General features: G+C 38.4%; 2 protein-coding genes across 6 annotated transcripts; both read right to left on the reverse strand.

Annotated features, from left to right (window-relative positions):
- Positions 1 to 1,318: 1,318 nt before the first annotated feature.
- On the reverse strand, positions 1,319 to 7,448 carry LOC113529897 (UDP-glucuronosyltransferase 2A2-like). 4 transcript variants are annotated; one of them, XM_053236810.1, is made up of 4 exons: positions 7,304 to 7,448; positions 6,878 to 7,035; positions 5,436 to 5,532; positions 1,319 to 4,802 (listed from the first exon to the last, which is right to left on the reverse strand). In XM_053236810.1, exon 4 carries the CDS (start codon positions 4,787 to 4,789, stop codon positions 3,212 to 3,214), a length of 1,578 nt encoding a protein of 525 aa, XP_053092785.1. In that variant the 5' UTR covers positions 4,790 to 4,802; positions 5,436 to 5,532; positions 6,878 to 7,035; positions 7,304 to 7,448; the 3' UTR covers positions 1,319 to 3,211. The 4 variants fall into 4 exon arrangements, with proteins under 4 accessions (XP_053092785.1, XP_053092784.1, XP_053092782.1 ...); XM_053236809.1 differs by having other exon boundaries at positions 1,319 to 5,532; XM_053236807.1 differs by lacking the exon at positions 5,436 to 5,532 and having other exon boundaries at positions 7,304 to 7,447.
- A 1,351-nt stretch (positions 7,449 to 8,799) lies between these two features.
- ube2q2 (ubiquitin-conjugating enzyme E2Q family member 2) lies at positions 8,800 to 18,638 on the reverse strand. Of its 2 annotated transcripts, none has more exons than XM_026919483.3 (13): positions 18,184 to 18,638; positions 14,992 to 15,096; positions 14,713 to 14,835; positions 14,566 to 14,622; positions 14,314 to 14,457; positions 13,751 to 13,835; positions 13,454 to 13,514; positions 13,219 to 13,309; positions 13,067 to 13,125; positions 12,230 to 12,278; positions 12,034 to 12,129; positions 11,860 to 11,926; positions 8,800 to 11,129 (listed from the first exon to the last, which is right to left on the reverse strand). In XM_026919483.3, the coding sequence occupies exons 1-13, from the start codon at positions 18,340 to 18,342 to the stop codon at positions 11,098 to 11,100; spliced, it is 1,128 nt and encodes a 375-aa protein (XP_026775284.1). In that variant the 5' UTR covers positions 18,343 to 18,638; the 3' UTR covers positions 8,800 to 11,097. The 2 variants fall into 2 exon arrangements, with proteins under 2 accessions (XP_026775284.1, XP_026775285.1); XM_026919484.3 differs by having other exon boundaries at positions 14,314 to 14,454; positions 18,184 to 18,630.
- Between the last annotated feature and the right edge of the window lie 1,405 nt (positions 18,639 to 20,043).

Consider the following 20,043-nt stretch of genomic DNA (forward strand, 5'->3'; position numbering starts at 1 on the left):
GCTGTTGTAGCCCATCCACCTCAAGCTTTGATGTGTTGTGTGTTGCTGCTCACCCCGGTTGTAAGAATGCTTATTTGAGTTACTATAGACTTCCTGTCAGCTCAAACCAGTCTGGTCATTCTCCTCTGTGTTTCAGTCTGCAGACCCTCCGCAAACTGGATGTTTTTCGCACCATTCTGTGTAAACTCTAGAGACTGTTGTGTGTGAAAATCCCAGGAGATCAGCAGTTTCTGAAATACTCAAACCAGCCCATCTGGCATCAACATCCATGCCACAGTTAAAGTCACAGAGATCACACTTTTTCTACATTCTGATGTTTGATGTGAACAATAACTGAAGCTCTTGACCTGTATCTGCATGATTTTATGCATGGTGCTGTTGCCACATGATTGGCTGAATGGATACCTGCATACATGAGCAGGTGTACTGGTGTTCCTAATAAAGTGTACACTGAGTGTATGTATGCATGGTGTATGCAGTGGACTAGCACCCCATTCAGGGTGTATTTACACATTGCACCCAGTGTTCCCGGGATAAGCTCTAAATCCACCAAGACCCTAACCAGGATAAATCAGTTATTGAAGATGGATGAATGAATGAATGAAAGAACAAATGAATATTTATTTGTATTTTTTATCTCCTGTCTGTGGGAAAATACTCAAATATCATTGTAAGCCATAATTAATAGTTAGAAACTGGTTATATAATCTAATTAACTCCTACTGTTATCTTGACCTGGTACATACACATTTTTCTGCATGAAAATCCTTCAGGATATTTGAATCAGAACTTTTCCTCAATATTCACTCTTACGGATACCTTAAGTTTAAGTCAGGTGTGGACCACTCTGATCATGGAGGCTTATGTTGAGTGTGTGGTATCTAGTAAGTGGTAATTTGCAAGTTGTAATAATTCCATTTCCCACCTCGGCAGGTTCGACGTGCGAACTAGGAAAAAAATATGGATGCCTCCAATAAAGTGTATCTTTTTTTGGTTTTGACGGCTCATGAAAAGCTCCTTTAACTGCACTTTTACAGTTACAGGCCTGAGTGGCTGTTGGTTCTGTTCTACTATAGTGAACTTTGAACATTCATGCAATATATTGGAGTGACATTGCTGTACAGCAACAACAGTGGACAACAGCGAGTAGCATTAGCAACAAGGTAGCCAGATAACATTTGTGATAACTCTAATGCTGATAATTACCTTCTCAAAACAGTGATTAGTATGGTCAGTGTTAACCAAGTACTGTGTCTGTATATTAACTGATCTAAAGCCAATACTGCTATAAACTTATTTAAAAGGAGAGAAGGGGCACTTTAATTCAATTCAGTTTTATTTGTATAGTGCTTTTAACAATGAACATTGTCTCAAAGCAGCTTTACAGAACATAAGAAACAAAAAACATGCAAACAGTCCTAGATGTTAGACAAAATTATCCCTAGTGAGCAAGCCTGAGGTGACTGAGGCAACTGTGGCAAGGAAAAACTCCCTTAGATGATATGAGGAAGAAACCTTGAGAGGAACCAGACTCAAAAGGGAACCCATCCTCATTTGGGTGACACTGGAGAGTGTGATATGAACAATGTCCTTTCTGCATTTATTTATAGTCATGTAGAATTTTATGTGTATATTAATTTGGAGGTTGTTGTCTTCCTCAAAGTCCACATAGGGTTGGCAGCGTTGCTTTGAATACCCAAATCCTCACGAGGCAGAAACCAGCTGGAGCTGGTCCATCTCTGGATGCCTCAGGATCCTCGTAGGGTTGGCCTCTGTCTACTGGAGCTGGCACAATCTCTATGTGCCTCGGGATGGGTAGAAGAAAGGAAACAAGTGGAAAGGAATTAGCGTAGCTGCTGTTCATAATATTAGCAAGCACTAAATCATAATGTGCAATTAATCAGATGTACTGAGGTACAAGGTTATGGTATGTATTAAGTGTATGTCTGGCTAAAGATATATGTCTTTAATCTGCGTTTGAACTGGGAGACTGTGTCTGAGCCCCGAACACTGTCAGGAAGGCAATTCCAAAGTTTGGGAGCTAAATACGAAAGCGCTCTACCCCCTTTTGTAGACTTTGATATTCTGGGAACTACCAGAAGTCCGGAGTTTTGAGATCTTAAGGAGCGTGGTGGATTGTGATGTGTGAAGACTGGCTAGATACGTGGGAGCTAAACCATTTAGAGCCTTGTACGTAAGTAGTGCTAGTTTATAATCAATTCTAAACTTAACAGGTAGCCAGTGCAGGGATGACAATATTGGGGTTATGTGATCATCTTTTCTTGACCTAGTAAGAACTCTGGCGGCTGCATTCTGGACTAACTGTAGCTTGTTTATTGAAGATGCAGGACAACCATCTAGCAATGCATTACAATAGTCCAGTCTGGAGGTCATGAATGCATGAACTAGCTTTTCTGCATCAGATACAGATAAAATGTTCCTAAGCTTGGCAATGTTTCTAAGGTGGAAGAAGGCTGTTTTAGTAATATTGGAAATATGATTTTCAAAAGACAAGCTGCTGTCTAATATTACGCCCAGGTCTTTCACTGTCGAGCTAGTAGTAATAGTACATCCTTCTAAATGCAAGTTGAATTGTGAGAGCTTTTGTGTACTGGTTTTTGGACCAATAAGTAATATTTCTGTCTTATCAGGATTTAGTAATAGAAAATTATCAGTCATCCAATCTTTTTGTATCTTTAACACACTCAGTTAATCTAGACAATTTATTTATTTAATCTGGTTTTGATGAGATGTATAACTTTAGACTGTTCACAGTGTGCGAGGCCATGTTGATGTGATGTCACTGTGTAAACGGCGAAGGAACTGGTAATTGAGAAAACGACTAGTTGAAATTTGAAGTTGAGGGGTGATTTTGGTGGTTTTTACTTGTTGTATGTGGGGAATTACAAGTTGTGACTTCACCTCAAATGCAGCATTAGAATCCAGCTCAATTTGGTTGAGTTCAGCTTACTGGGATTTAGTGGATATGCCATGAAATTTATATAATTTCTACTCATTTTACACTAGATTTTGCATACTTATAGGTTTATCACTGTGAATTATGAGAACAGTCATGTTTACAAAGTTGCTTGATAATCTAGATCTAAAAAGATTTGAAAACTTAGTAGATGATTCATACTCATTTTAAACTATAAGTTGGTACATAAAATTACACCTTTCACCTGTTGTCTACAATTGATAAGCAAATATATCATTCACGTTTGAATTTCTTTTTAAAGATTACTGTAAAACAAAGATATCTCAGCACCAAAAATGTTAGCCAGCCATTAATCAACACAGCCCCCAGGAGTGTGAGCATAACATCCAGAGAGTGATAGGTAATCCAGGACATCCTGAAAGACTGTGTGCGCAAGTGAGGAGCACCTCCATTCCTTATAACATATTCAATCCAGAAGATTGCACGATCAAGAGGCTTTATGGGCTGGTCATGATGCAGTCGAGACAACTTCTGCATGTTCTCTCTGTAAGATGGCTTATACAGCACTTCCTTTAATGCCTCTAAAAATACTGATCTGTCCAACCCAGAAATATCCAGGACTTTGGCTATTCCCTTTTCTCTCATCCTTGACAGGTTATCGGGCTGATCGAATGCTAGAGGTAGACCTAAAATGGGTACGCCGTGATAAATAGCCTCCTGAATGCCGTTGGTTCCTCCGTGGGCTACAAAGACCTTAGTCTTGGGGTGTCCAAGTAGGTCATTCTGTGGCATCCAGTCCACTAGTAACGTGTTGTTGCCAAGGGTAGACGGTCGAGGTCCAGTGTGTCTCCAAATGACTTTCTGAGGCAGTTGGGCAAAGGCAGCTGCTATTTCATCTGTAATGTCACCTAGAAGTTCTCCAAAAATACATCCCAAAGACATTATGATGACCCCATGTTTCCCTGAACTCTGGACAAACTTTTCTAGATCATCAGGAAGTGGATTGGAGGGCTTGCACTGAAAGCCACCCATATAAACCACATTTGGCATTGTGGGTCGTGGAAATTCAAAAGTAAAGTCATTTCTCATGAGCCAGATGTCTGCATTCTGAGAAAGGGAAAAGTAATCCACATCAGGTCCAAAGTATTTCTGACAAAAAACCTTGTAATGCTGGCCAAAATAGTTTTCTTGCTGATAGTAAGTGTAGAAGTAAATCAACACATTTGTGACTCTCTGAATAAAAGTCATTTTGTCTGTTAGCTCTGCTCCAGGAACAGGTACATAGGACAGAGGGGAGGGAGCAATGGCAAAATGGCCTTCTCCAAGAATAGTCCAACGAACATTGAACACAAGAGGGAGGCCAAGTTTGTGTGCCAGCAGCACACCACCTCCCATAGCAGGGTCAGCTAAAACCATATCAAATTTAGCCTCCTGCAAAGATTTCATCAAGGTCTCATTTTCAAATATCATTGCAGTCATGTTGCAAATTTTCTCATGAATCTCAGACAACATTTTCATGGACTCCACTGCAAACAGGAATTCATCCCAAGAGGATCTTTTGTGTTGCCGAAATTGTAGCAAAAGAGACACAAAAGAGGTAAAATATTCATCATTATATACACCCACACCAACAGTGATGGAACTGTAGTAGGGTGACTCCTCTTTAACATACATACTGTCTGAACTTCGAATCACAGTGATGTTGTGGCCTTTTGAATGTAATTCCATAATGATAACTTTCATATTAATCCAGTGGCTTCCATCAACTGGATATACCAAAATTTGACCAGAATAGACCCCACATGGAACAGATAACAGGGACAAAATTGTGAGAATGGCCGAGTGATACATCTTCTTTCACAACCTATAGATAAAACAAAAGATCAATATGCCTTATTGTTATACCTTGCTATTTAAAAGGAAAATATAAATCTAAAATTTCACAAAAGTCACTGCACATGCAAAGAAATGCAGTAAAGCAGAGATGTCTTCAAAAAGATTGAGAAGTTTCTACATAAAAAATATACCATAAAGAGTAGTAAACGCTAATAAACTAAACAAAATCAGTATTTGGTGAGACGACGCTTTTAAATTCATCATTAGCCTCAGGTGCATTTTGTGCAGTTTTACAAGGAAATTGCATGGAGTTAATTTCGTGTCAAACGTTCCAAATAAAATAATAAAAGCAAAAATAATCAAAATGTAAAAAAATATTTTGCAAATGCAAATAATGATAATCAAATCCATAATCAATTCACCTTAAATCTCTATTGGTCAACTGAATTTGGAGTGAGAGGTGCTCTGAAAGTTAGCCACGCCCACTCCATTAAAAGTGGCGCGTCTCCTGACATGGCGGAACGAGTCGAGTGCTCAGCACCCGAGAAACTGTATTGTGGTTGCATTAAAAAGCTGACAAAAATAGTATGAGAAGCTACTGAATTATTTGTAGATTTATTTGCATTTATTTCCTTTTTTTAATACAAATTTGCTGTTTTACCTGCAAAAACAGAAGGAAGTGTGACAGTCAGAATATCCAGAAGAACTGTGGCAGATCCTCCGAGATGCTGAGAAGGGACTGTCTGTGTCCTGCAAGACTACAAACCATGCCCATTACAAGGAACGCCTACTAGCAAATCATACTACACAACATTCCCACGGCCACTCAAAGATAGGCACGCGGACATCCCTAGCCCTAACCGTATATTTGTTGTGGGTGTAACTTGGAATAGTGGGTGTACCTTGTAAGGGTCGTGGTTTGTAATCCTGATAGATGTTTAACATATTTGTTGTGGGCGTAACTTGTAATAGTGGGTGTACCTTGTAAGGGTTGTGGTTTGTAATCCTGACAGATGTTTAACGTATTTGTTGTGGGCGTAACTTGTAATAGTGGCTGTGCTTTGTAAGGGGCGTGGTTTGTAATCGTGATAAATGTTTAACATATTTGTTGTGGGCGTAACTTGTAGTAGGCGTACCTTGTAAGGGGCCTGGTTTGTAATCCTGTAGGACACAGACGGACCATTTCATATGAAAATAAGTTTAATGCATTATTATGCTAATGACATAAGGGCTTAGGAATTGGGCAAAAAGTGCAATTTGCCTGCATTCAATAGTCTCAAATGCCATGTTCAAAGGCCCATGTTTGAAAAATCCTACAGTTAAATTTCTTCATACTGAATATTTCCACAATCCCTTTTTTCCATATGAAATTGTCAGAATTTTTGGATGTACTGAGAATAAAGTATAATGGTGTAGGATATTGTATGTGATTTTAGTTTAGTTTAGTTTGCTTCTACAGGTGCCAACTCCTAAGAAATTGGCTGCTAAGTTTTACTGAGTCTTGGAGAATGTGCCACAGTTCTTCGGGAGACTCTGACTGTCACACTTCCTTCTGCTTTTGCAGGTAAAACACAGCAAATTTGCATTAAAAAGAATGCCTAAGACTTTTGTACAGTACTGTATATTTAAGTAACTATATAAACCTCACTTCTCGTCATTCAGAGACAATTCTGAAATGTATGATAATGGGACATGCAGAAAAAACAAGTATATACTGTGGAAAAAGCAATTGTTCATATGTAAAAGTGGTATCAAAAACATCTGTACTGAGTCAATCAATCCCAAAAATGCTGTACTAATATACCTACATTTTTTATAGTGAATTGTTTGTTTGCTACAATGTAGCTTAATTAATAATTATAATAATTATCCAGCTACTTATAATTTTGTCCAGCAAGGTAAATTTTCAGTTGAAATTTTTATGCCTACTCAAAATGACATAGACTGCTAGTTCTTGATGGCATGGAAAATACCAAAAAAAATAATAATAAAAAAATTGTCTTCCACCCTAACTTCTTGTTCTTCTTCATTATTATACAGTATAAATTCATTTTATTGAATTGAACCACAGAAACAACGATTAAGAGAGTTACAGATACTCACCTGAGTAAAAGCAAATCTTGCTGGTTGTCTAGAATTTCTGTATTATGTGACAATCCTTCAGGAAATGGATACAGCCCATGCTGTGTGAATACGTGTATGTAGGTGAAAGCCCACGTGACTGCATGTGCAGTGGGAGAGCCTATCAGCTACAATCAGACCTTGGAAAGAAGCATAAACAGTACCCCTGAACATAATGTCCAAAGATCATGTTCTAGTGCTTGAATAGGTGAAATGTCCTACCACTTCTGATATTCTCCACAGCTGTAAAGCTATTCAGGTCATTCTATTATGTAAATGGTACATGGTAAATGGTTCTTTAAGATTTGTTATCTACACAACATTCACCCAAAGCATGTATTTCTTCAAACATCCAAACTATGCTTATATTATGATCGTGCCAATAAAAAAATAACACCACTAACCTACCTGGCTTGCGGTGTTGTTTAAGCCAGATTTTCAAAGCGGTGAGCTCAAGTTACCTTTGACCTTTCAAACAATCCCGCCCACATCAACCGAATCCTGATTGGCATGGAAAATAAGTGCTATCAGGTGAACTGGAGAAAGAAGTGGTTTATTACAAAATGTACATTAAATTAAATTTGTGCTTAAATTCTGCAATTTTGCTCCCAGCATAGCTCATACTGTATATTTAGTAAAGTGACCTCATGAACATCCAGAATGACATGTAGGTTATGTAATGACAAAATAAAACTGCCAAACCCTACTGTGGCTTATGGTTGTGATATTGTGTAAAATACACCATTATCCAAACACACTGTAGTAACTGCCATTGACGTTAGTATCTCGTGGCTGGGTGGGGCTTAAAGTATTTTGGGCCCGCTGAATGAATTTCTGAATGTGTTCTACATTTAAATTGTCTTATGGACAGTAACTGAAGCAAAACAACTGTGTTACACAGTCTTTAGGCTGAGAAACTGTTTTAGTCAGGTGCTTAATTAAATAGCATTTCTCTTAGGTAAAGGTGCAGGACATGGGGTGGTTCATCGGCATAGAGTTACAGTAACCACACCCGCCCACTCCCCATTTAGTGCTTTTGTGCAGCCTGTGGAATCACTGCAGAGGAAGGTAGATAACAAACACTTAAACCAGACCTCAGAAACATGAAGCAATGATCACAGAGAATTCATACGCAATGTATAGGATACTAGTCACTGATCCCAGTCCTGGGGACCTCTAGCCCTTCATGTTTGATGGTAAACAAATTTTGTTCCCTGTGTTTAATTACTCGCTGTTTATACACTCATCGTCCACTTTATGAGGAACATGTGTACACCTGCACGTTCATGCAGTTATCTAATCAGTCAATCATGTGGCAGCAGCACAATCTTTAAAATCTTGCAGATACAGGTCATGAGCTTCAGTTAATGATCACATCAAACATCAGAATGAAGAAAAAGTGTGATCTCTGTGACTTTGATCGTGGCATGGTTGTTGTTGCCAGATGGACTGGTTTGAGTATTTCTGAAACTGAAATTTACTGAAACTCTAGAGGCTGTTGTGTGTGAAAATTCCAGGAGATCAGCAGCTTCTGAAATACTCAAAGCAGCCCATCTGGTACCAACAACCATACCACGGTTAAAGTCACAGAGATCACACTTTCTCCCCATTCTGATGTTTGTTGTGAACATTAACTGAAGCTCTTGACCTGTATGTGCATAATATTATGTATTGTGCTGCTGCCACTTAACTGGCTGTTTGGATAACTGCATGAATGTGCAGGTGTGCCTATTAAAGTGACCAGTGAGTGTATCTCATTGTTATAAACACAAACATATGTTAAACATACATTTGACTTTTTAACTAAGTATTTACATGAGACCCTCAAAACTAGGTAGTTTTACATTAGCATATTTGCAGAGCAGCTAAAACTTTTACTGCAATCCAATTATCACATCAACAACCCTTGTAAAACTCTTTATTCATAAACTTGATGCAAGTTTACAAAATTTACTGTACATGATCAAAGTTCTCTTGCAATGGAAAAGAACAACCTGAACGCATGCCATAAGAATGATTCCACCATGAGATGGCACCAAAAAGAACACCATCATTAGTTAAGCTGAGGTCAGTATTTCAGAAAAATAAGTTATTGTGATCCAATCATACTTGGGAGCACAATGGACATAATGTTACTAACAGAAGACTACATGAAACCAGGCACATCCTGATTAAGAGGTGCAGATGTGTTAAATTCTAAACTTAATTAAAAATCAAACAGCAAGCATGGGTTGACAGAGAATGACTAACCTGCGGTGAAGACTAAAACCTGGAGAACAGCATCAATTTAAAGAATGAATGGTGCTTAGCTGTGCTACTCTTAGAGTGCAATCACCATCATATGCTTCAAGACACCTTACCTAATACTTCTGTTGACCTACATTTACATATGACAGGTTGCTTTTATGTCACAGATTTATGGATCTGCAAGCCAGTGTTACATATGGCTTTTCTGTATTCGTGACTGGCTTAGAGTCTGGACATGACTCCATTCCTTTATGGTTATTTATGAGGCACATTTTTAATACTCTGTGCAAAAAAGAGCCAAGCAGTTATATTCTGGGCCCTTTCCTAAGACAGAAATGATCATTCTAGAAGATGTGATGAAGTTGGGAAAGAAACTATAACAAATAACCATAATCAAGCCATGATTCTTGCTATTATCTCCTCTTAACAGACGCTATACTTTGACCACAAAACATGCTGAAAAGTGATGAGTGCTTTGGTTAAAAACAAAACACAACTAACAGAGAGACTTATTCTTCATTAGTGTAAGCTAACATGTAATGCCTGGTTGTAAAATCTGTAGAAATGATACGCTTTCAATTAAACCAGCTTATGTGTAGATAGTGCTAAAAATACAAAGTTTTTTGGCATGAAAAACACTAAACCCATTGGTTTTATCGTATTAACCACAGTAATAATATCAGTCTAACAGACTTCCTGAAGGTTTTCTGGATAATGGCAAAATAAAATGCAAAATTACCATGTTAAAGCAGCACTATGTGGGGAAAAAAAGCATAAAGACAATGATTCCTTCTCATCAGTGACTGTTTCATAGTATGTCCTGATTGTGTCTGAATAGGAAGAAAAAAAAAAACTAATACAGAAATATGAACTGGTGAATTATTATCAGCATTAAATGACCTTGAAAAACAAATAAAGGAATGATAACTTGTCACCTTCAGAATTAGAAGATGAATGTTTCAAAACCCCTGAATAAACATAGGTTTAGGTGCTCTTCATTTTCAATATCCTCAAGACATCCAATTAAATATTATGATCAAGGTCTTAACTGGATATTGTGGCATAGTCCAAGACTTCACATCAACAGCACATTAAAAAGGACCTGCACCACATATCCATTTAGGAGTACACAAGCAGGTTTCTGTCCAACCGTAGAACAATGACATTTTCTTATTTGCCTGTTCTAAGGCCTGTGTTTGTGAAATACCACTCAGGTTAACCACAGGCTAAGAGCCGGAAACAGGACACCGAGTGGTATTCATCCACAGTTAACAAAGTTGAGAACTGGACTAAGTCCCATACTTTACCTTAATCTCACTTTTTAAAAAAAAAAAAAAAAAAAGGGAAAGAATGAAAGAAAAAAAACTATATCAGTATTAAATGTACCAGCACATGTTAACACAGAACACGAAAGATAAAGAAGAGAGCAGCGCCAGCAGGTAGAAGAGAGGTGGAAAAGCTTCACTGTCTCTTATTGCATCCATTTCTGTCTGAAGTTCAATAAACCCCTGCCAAAATCTGACATGATAGCCATAATAACTTACATTAAAAGAAGAGCATGGGAATAAAATCCAGAAACTTCACACACGTTATTTCCATTCAGGTGTTAATCCAACAAAGTCATGCTTTGCTCCAGACAAAACAACAACAAGAATCTGGTGGCCTCTAATTGCTCTGTGTAAGACACGCATTAGTACCGCAGCTGTGTGCCTCTCACACATCTCTCCTTTCCCAGTAGCGAATTGGAGAAAACATGAGATGAGAGCAGACACTAATAACAGCAAGAAACGGGGACAGACAGAAGGAGACAGAGTGAAATAAGGGGAACAGACCAGTGAGACCTCACACTCCAGCTGAATAGGAAACATTTTGAGGGATTTTAGAACAATTAAAATGCAAATAGTTTATCACAAATCCCATATTCCCAGTGTTCAGTAACATTTGTCTTCTTCTTCTTAACCATCTTCTTTAGGAGGTGTGTACCAGCCTACAGAGGAGGGGAAAAAAAAAAAAAAAAGATACCACTTAACACTTTTAACAAGGTGAACTGAGCCCATATACCAGCGGTGTCAAACATGTGGCCCATGGGCATGGACCAACCCAAAAAAGGACAATACCAGACCATTAAATGAATTTTGAATCAGAGTTCTATATTTTAATTGTCTTGTGGACCATAATTGAATTGAAAGGTGTGTTTTATTTTATTTATTTTTTTTAAAAAAAAGAAGAGTTCTTGTATTTAATTAGGGTGCAAAATAAACCGATAAACTTCAGGTGATTAGAATGCAGAAAATTTGACACTGTAACCATGTCTCTTTCCAAAAGAACAAATTTAGTGGTTTGATAGAGACAGAGGTGAATACTTATGCAATCACAGCACTATACAGAACTATATAGATCCCCCTCTTCAATATTATGGGCTATTACATATGCAAGCCACTGTGTATATATGGTAAAACCATAATTAGGATTTTTTAAAATTAATTTAATTATTTTTTAAATGAATTGCAGTCTGTTCATGTGTTTTGTAGGTGATATGTTCATCAAGAATGTACATGTACATTTTTTGATAAATGCAGACAAACTGACACACTGTGTCAGCTTTTTTTTTGGACTAAGTATAATGTGGCCGGTTACCTAAAATGAGTTTGACACCACTGTTGTATACAAAACAAAGATAAGAAACAGAAATTTAGCAAGATGTTAACAATTCCTACCATTCTTTTCATGGATCTGGACCAAAGACTTATATGACTGTTGTGCTCTGGCAAGATTATACTGGTTCTGTTATGAAAAAGCAAATATCAAGCTGCATGTTAAAGTGGGCAAATAAATACTTACAAATAATAAACAGAAGAGTTCAAGAAAAATCCAAGAGGCCTGGAACAAACCTTATTAGCTCCGAACTGTACTCTAGCTTTCCCTTTGACTAGGGTGGCATTGATTTGCATAATGACAGACTCTATGGAATAGGCACTGCTCCAGCCCTGAGGTGCAGAGAGAGACACACACAGAAATGTCGGTTAGAATGCACATACACAATCAGAGACATGGACAAAGTACCACAAAAACATTAGAAATTCTAACCTGTTTTGTTAGTAGTTCCATACACAAGGCCCCTCCTCCAAGAACATAACTAGAAGAAACATACACAATTTGAATTAATTAAAATAAGAAATAGTCTATAATATGTGTAAGGTTGACTCCACATTACAGCATTTCCACTTATACATTAATTGAACAAGGTCAGCTTCCTTTATTAACAAGGATTCTCAAACATTTTGTGTGCCAGGGATCCCTTTAACTGTAAAATATATTCTAACCCACAACCTGCATAGATTTATTTCTTGAAAAAACTTATTTGAATTTTAATTGAGGTTCCCAACTCTGGTCCTGGCGTATCCCCTATCCTGAACAACACACCTGATTTAACTAACCAGCTAATTACCAACCGTTCCTGAGTTGAAGTCGATGTGTTAGAACAGGGAAAACACTAAAATGTGTAGGACACGATGTACTCAAGTACAAGGGTTGGGAATCAGGGTTGTGAATTAGAGCAAGAGCGCTTTCTATTCTTAATCTCACGTTAGATCCAAGCTGTTATTAGTTTCATTAGTTATTGAGGTTTGGATTAAACCCATTCAATTCAAGTAACCAATCAAATAAGCTACTAAATTTAAGAATACATTGATAAAATAGAATAACTTTGATAATGGTGGGTTGTAATTTCCACCACTGTAGCTAAATTTAAAAAACAAAACAAAACAAACAAACAAACAAACAAAAAAAACAGAGCCCCTGGTTTTGCTTCATGAACACCCATGAAAATTCAAGTAAGTTGAGTTTGAGCTAAATAATAAGATGGATAAAGCTGATAGAAATACAAACATATACTGAAAGCATGAATAAGGTTCTTGTACTGACCCTCCAGAGAGTACAGGAGACACTACTCGTACAAATGGCGGGTCAAAAGGAAAGTTATCCTGCAAGACAAATAGAACAAAAATGGTCAAAACTGGTCAACAGCTGGACAAGTGAACACTTGAATAATAAAGTCATTTAGGAAATAAACTCACTTTATAAGAGAAGTTGAGCAGAATATAGTCGACACCTTCTTTTTCTTTCAAGACCTGCAAGTCACTATGTAATGGACTATCTGGATCTACCCTGTAAAATATTTTATTTGTGAATACAAGAGATTTTTTTTTTTTTTTAAATCTGAATTTTTAACAGCAGTCAACTCATTAGCATTTACATGTACAAAGCAGAAATCAGACTGTGAAATATCAATGATAAAGCGACTGTACTCACGTCCTCAACTTGACATGCCATTCATAAAGACTGTCATTGACTAGCTCCACTGAATAGATACCTGCAAAAACAAGAAGATATACAATACTTGACATTTTAGACCAATTCAAATAGAAACAGGCCAATATTTAAAAACAGAGAAATCCAGTAAAACATCCCCACCAGATTTAGCATGCATCAGGAGCCTTATTTCTCTGAATGAAAACTACAGGACACACAACTCATACACATCATATTCCCCAAAAGTAACCTTATAGTTATTTATATAAAACACATAAAAACTAAATGCACACTGACCTGTCTTGTAACTCTGTGATCTATAGATCTCCCTGAGTTCCTTCATAAGACGGTCCGACGCCTGAACAGAGCCAGACACTGCACCCTAAAAAAAATGAAACATGGGCTTTTCAGGAAAATTCATCAATTTTTACATGTAAAATTTGAGATTTTTAGAACAATGTGGTGACCAGTAATATACTTCTTGCAGCAGTACACCTTCTGCATCAAAATCAAGCATTGCTACAGAAATGTGCAGTGTGAATGCTGACCAATTTTAGATGTTCCTGCTCAGTGAAGTGGTCCAGCACTATAACAAATCACAGACATTTCTGTGAGTTTGTACTGAAATACATTAGGGGATCTTAAATTCAGTAACATCAGTAATATTAGTCAAATTTAATTTAATGGTGCAGCCCTGGTTCAAACAAAGGACAAACAAAGGAATGTTTCAATAATTAAAATACTAAATAAAATGAAATCAGAATACTAAAGGGTTTAAATGTATGAAAATGGGTGAGCGAACATATTAAATTGTTCAATCAGCTTCGGTGTTCAAGTTTCAGTGTTCAATTGACACTTACGTTCAAGTGGTCCTGCCTCTGGTTCTTGCGGATTTTTTCTAGTATAGCAAGGTTCTCCTTTTCTATCCCATCATCTTCTGACTTCTTGCCATCTACAGGTTCCTCCTCTTTCATCTCATAGTGGTCAAGATCTTCGATGTCCTGCTAATACACAGATATCAGGCAGTGTGTTACAAAACATGTAAGGCACCTATAAAATAGACAAATAAAAAGAAAACTAGTTTGTATTTAAAGCATTTATAATAAAACAACCTCTGTCATTTCTTCCTCCTCCTCTTCATCAGATGTTACTTCATCTGTTGTTACATGCTATTGATGTATAACAGAAAAGTGACATTTAAATTTAGAAGAGAGATGTTTCTTATGCACAAGCTACAGAAAAGGACTGATTTCATTAACCTTTCTCTCATGACTGATAGGTCCAGCAGGAAGAGGCTGGTCCAGCATCTCCACGTCAGGGTGCTGGGGCAGGTTGTACAGTCGACAAAGATCACAGATAAGTCTTTTCAACTGCTGGAGGAGCTGAGAGAGAGAAAAATAATAATTCTACAAAATCAATGTCTCCAAGTGCTTATTATCCCACTGTAAACTAGTGAATAGCAGTGATTTGAGGGGTGTTGTCATCAAAAGAACACATGGTGAAATGAGAAACAACATCTTTTCAGACTACATCCTTACCAAGGTACTGCCTTTCCGAACATCCTCCAGGCGCTCAAATACCTCAGTCAGGCTTGGATCATCTGACTCCACAAACCATAAAGGAGGAGTTGAAGGGTAAGCCTCCTAAATGCAGAACAGGACTTTACAATACACCAGCACTTTGACTTTAGATTGTAAATAAAACCAACACTCTACTGGGATTAAACTAAATAAATAGAGATCGAGGCTAAGTAAGTTATCTGAATGTGGTTGTGATGCAGACAGTGCAGGGTAGACTTGAGAAATAACTGTTTCTTCTAAGTTAGAAGCAACCAAATCTTCCCCACCGACAAGTGCAAAAATTAGCTGTGGATGGTCAACAGCTCACAAGTCCGTATTTATAGTGCCTCCCCAGTGGTCTATTCCATACAAAAAAAAACCCAATATTGAATCCCAATATTACTACTAAAGTAAAGTGGAAAATCTATATGATTTGCAAACTTATTCACAAATAAAAAAAAAATGTAACTGTTATGACTGCATATGTATTCACTCCTGTATGTAACAACTAAAGTGTTACATGATCTCAATATAATTACACCTGTACCTGGGTTTGATAGAAAACATCTAAACAAACCAGCTCATGAAGACCAAAGAGCTATCAAAACAAGTCTAGGACACCATTTTGGAAAAGTATAAATCAGTGTTTGGCTATAAAAATAAACCCTGAGTGAAAATCACAGTGAAGCATGCTGGTGGTAGTATTTATCATGCTAAGAGTTACCCTTGACTTATTTTGCGTTTTTATTTGTAAATAATTTTGCAAACTATATTGACCACAATAAACTAGTGAACATGGCATGTTTGTTGAATATAAATATATACACTCATTGAACACTTTATTAGGAACACCTGTACACTTCCTCATTCATGCAGTTATCTAATCAGCCAACCTTGTGGCAGCAGTGCTATGCGTAAAATAATGCAGATATGGGCCAGCGGCTTCGGGTAATGTTCATATCAATCATCAGAAAGGGGAAAAATGTGATCTCAGTGATTTTGATCATGGCATGATTGCTGGTGCCTAACAGGCTGGTTTGAGTATTTCTGTAACTGTCATTCTCCTGGAATTTTCCTGGGTGCAATAAAGAAAGAAACATCCAGGGAGTGGCAATTCTGTGGACAGAAATGCCTTGTTGATGAGAGAGGTCAACAGAGAATGGGCAGACTGGTTCAAGCTGACAGAAAGGCTACGATAACTCAGATAACCACTCTGTACAATTGTGGCAAGCAGAAAAGCATCTCAGAATGAAAATCAAACCTTGGGGTGGATGGACTGCAACAGCAGAAGACCACGTTGGGTTCACCTTCTGTCAGCCAAGAACAGAAAGCTGAGACTTTCAGTGGGCACAGGCTCGCCAAAACTGGACAGCTGAAGACTGGAAAAACATAGCCTGATCTGATGAATCTCAATTTCTGCTGAGGCACGCAGATTTTAGAGTCAGATTTTGGCGCCAACAGCATGAATCCATGGATCCAACCTGCCTTGTGTCAACAGTCCAGGTTGGTGGAGGTGGTGTAATGGTGTGAGGAATGTTTTCTTAGCACACTTTGGGCCTGTTAATACCAATCAATCATCACTTGAATGCCACAGCCTATTTGAGTGTTGTTGCTGACCATGTGCATCCCTTCATGGCTACAATTTACCTATTTTCTAATGGCTACTTCCAGTATGATATTGCACCATGTCACAAAACAAAAGTCATCTCAAACTGGTTTCATGAACATGACAGTGAGTTCAGTGATCTTCAGTGGCCTTCCCAGTCACTGGATTTGAATCCAATAGAACACCTTTGGGATGTGGTAGAACGGGAGATTCACAGCATGAAAATGCACCTGAAAAATCTGCAGGAACTGTGTGGTGCAATCATGTCAACATGGAGCAGAATCTGAAAGGAATATTTCCAACATCTTGTGGAATCCATGCCATGAAGAATTGAGGCTGTTTTGAGAGGGAGGCCCTACCCAGTATTAGTATAGTGTTCCTAATAAAGTGCTCAGTGAGTGCATGTAGACCAGTTCCTTCAATTATGTTTTTCCTGCATGTTAGCATGGCCTTTTAGACATCATACCCATGTAACTAACACAAGAGATGCACAGGTCTGGCTGTGAAGCAGCTTGTTGCTAAGCTAGTGGGCATTTCATGTGGGTGGCACGAGCTACTCATCACCAATCCATGAGCACGAGAGCGCGAATGACTAGCGCTTGTCTTTCACTCACGAGCTCACCGGTGTTTCCAGAGAAGCGTAAACTACCTGCCTTACTGGTTAGCTAGCATTACCTGACCTGACAGGCCACTAACCAGACTGCTCACTCCTCAGTAGTGATTTTAGGTTTCAATATCTGAAAACATTGTGGGTGGATTACACAAACTGCACAACACGAACAGTATTCTAGCTAGACATTTAGTTAGCTAGTCGTCTGTAGCTACTTTTTGCTCCATTGTAATTATTATTTTAAAGAGAAAGACTAGCTACCCAGGCAAGCAGTCACCAATCTGCTACTTAGCTGGCTAAAGTGTCACATATCATCATGCATTAACAGTAACATGCCCTGAAACCCCCAGCTAGCTGACATAATAGATCCTAATAGATCATTAACACTCGGTTGCTATTGTTTATGGGGAATCACATGTAAGCTAACTACGTCTTAACTTTATGCGCAGAGTGCTAATGCTAATAGCTCACTACGGCATTCAGTAGCTAACTTGGAGCAGTGCATTAGCCGGATAAACAGTGTTGCAACGCATTTAAAAATGAGTTACTTGCAAACTTTAGAGACATAACCAACAACCTTACTGTAGCGTTTTTTTTCTCTCTCTCTTTATTTTTTAAGGATACGGTAGCCAGATTACCAAACTAGTCAGCTAGCAGTGGAGACCAAAATAAGCATCGGGTAAACTTTAATTACTTGTTAGAACTTGTTTAACCCAAAACTGACCGAATTAGCTCCTTGGGTAGAAGAGATTGAAAGGTTGAAATTAATAGCAACGCACACGATAAAGCATTTCCTAGAGCTCGTTTGGTGACAACATAGAGCCACTGTACTCTTATAAAAATATTTTACCAAAATTTCACCGCTTATTTTAGCCAACAAGCTAACTGCAGCTTAGGTGTTGTTGAGGAACGATTAGGCTAACTTGCTAGTTGCGTCTTCCCCCGTCAGCCTTACCGTAATATTGCAGTGGATGATCAGTAGCTTTTCACCAGTCACATTAAACTGACAGCTAAGCTCGTCGGGTTTCCAGTCTATAATTCTGAAACGCTCGTGATTCGGGTCAAAAATTGACTCCAAGAACTTTAATTCGGCCTTGAGCCCCGACACGGACATCTTCCACTCATCTCCAGCCAGGCCGCAGGGGAAGCGGGCGAGCAGCTAACCTGGTAGCTAACAACCAGCAGCCCTCTGAGATAGTGCCTCTGTTTCTGCACCGAGCAACAGAAGAGGGGGTGGAGAGAGAACAGCTCACTTCTAATGTCGACTGCCTTAACTGCAGAAGCACAGAGGATGAAAATGACATTCGCGTGAACTGTCAGAGTCTCTGTGCGTGTTTCTAGTAAATGTCTACTGTGAATTGTCTACGTAGTCCCTGACCTGCCCAGTGCTCACTCATTCACTCAGTCATACTCACTCACTCACACACTCACTGACGCACTCAATCACAGTGACACACACATTCACTCACTCACTTAATCAATATCACTTACATAATCACCCACTCACTCGCTCACTCACTCACTCAAGCACACTGACACACTCATTCACTCACACACTCACTCATTCACTCAAGCACACTGACACACTCACTTGCTCACTCATTCACTTAATCACACTGACTCACTCAATCTTTCAATCACAGTGACACTCACTCACTCATTCACACAGTCACACATTCACTCATTCACTTAATCACACTGACACTCACACACTGTCAGAGTCTCTGTGCGTGTTTCTAGTAAATGTCTACTGTGAATTGTAACCTACGTTTTCTCTGACCCGCCCAGTGCGCACTCATTCACTCAATCACACTCACTCACTTACTCAATCAGTATCACTTACATAATCACCCACTCACTCAGTTACTATCATTTACATACTCACTCACTCAGTCAGTCATTCACTCATTTAATCAGTCACTCACTCACTCATTCAATCACTCACTCACTTAATCAATATCACTTACATAATCACCCACTCACTCAATTACTATCATTTACATACGCACTCACTCACTCACTCACTCACTCAGTCAGTCATTCACTCATTTAATCAGTCACTCACTTAATCAATATCACTTACATAATCACCCACTCACTCATTCACACACTCACTCAATCACTGTCATTTACATACTCACTCACTCACTCACTCACTCAATCACACACTTACTCAATCAGTATCACTTACATAATCACCCACTCACTCAGTTACTATCATTTACATACTCACTCACTCACTCACTCACTCACTCATTTAATAACTATCACTCACTCACTCAATCACACACTTACTCACACGCAATCATTATCACTCACTAATTATTGACCCCCTTACGAGTCACTGCAACCCTGGTCTTTTCAATGCAAGCACAGAATAACTCCACCACATCTAAGTACAGTTTTTTACCTGGATCTGTTAGCTGAAGCTCACTGCCAGCCCACTAATTGTGCCAGCTTTAGATGTCAGCATCATATACAAATCAATTCATTTACTGAAGGATTTAAAAAATGTGACTATTACCTTTCCAAACTGTACCACAGACATAGACACCTCTCAATAGTGCAACCACAACCAAATGAATAAATTATTGATGTTATCAATACAAGAAGATCTTCAACACAATTGTACATCTGTCATTGTAGTAGCTTGTTACTTGCATAACCTGCTTATTGACCTGGAGTTTTGGTGCTCTGAGAAATACACATAGAAATGCACTAGATGGCACTGCTACCTTGAGGTTGAGCTGAGGAAGATGTTTGTGATAAAGATGTGCAAAGCTTGCAAAGGCAACCAGTTTCATAGTTTTTCCAC

Source organism: Pangasianodon hypophthalmus, chromosome 9 (assembly GCF_027358585.1).
Source record: "Pangasianodon hypophthalmus isolate fPanHyp1 chromosome 9, fPanHyp1.pri, whole genome shotgun sequence".
Taxonomy (NCBI): domain Eukaryota; kingdom Metazoa; phylum Chordata; class Actinopteri; order Siluriformes; family Pangasiidae; genus Pangasianodon; species Pangasianodon hypophthalmus.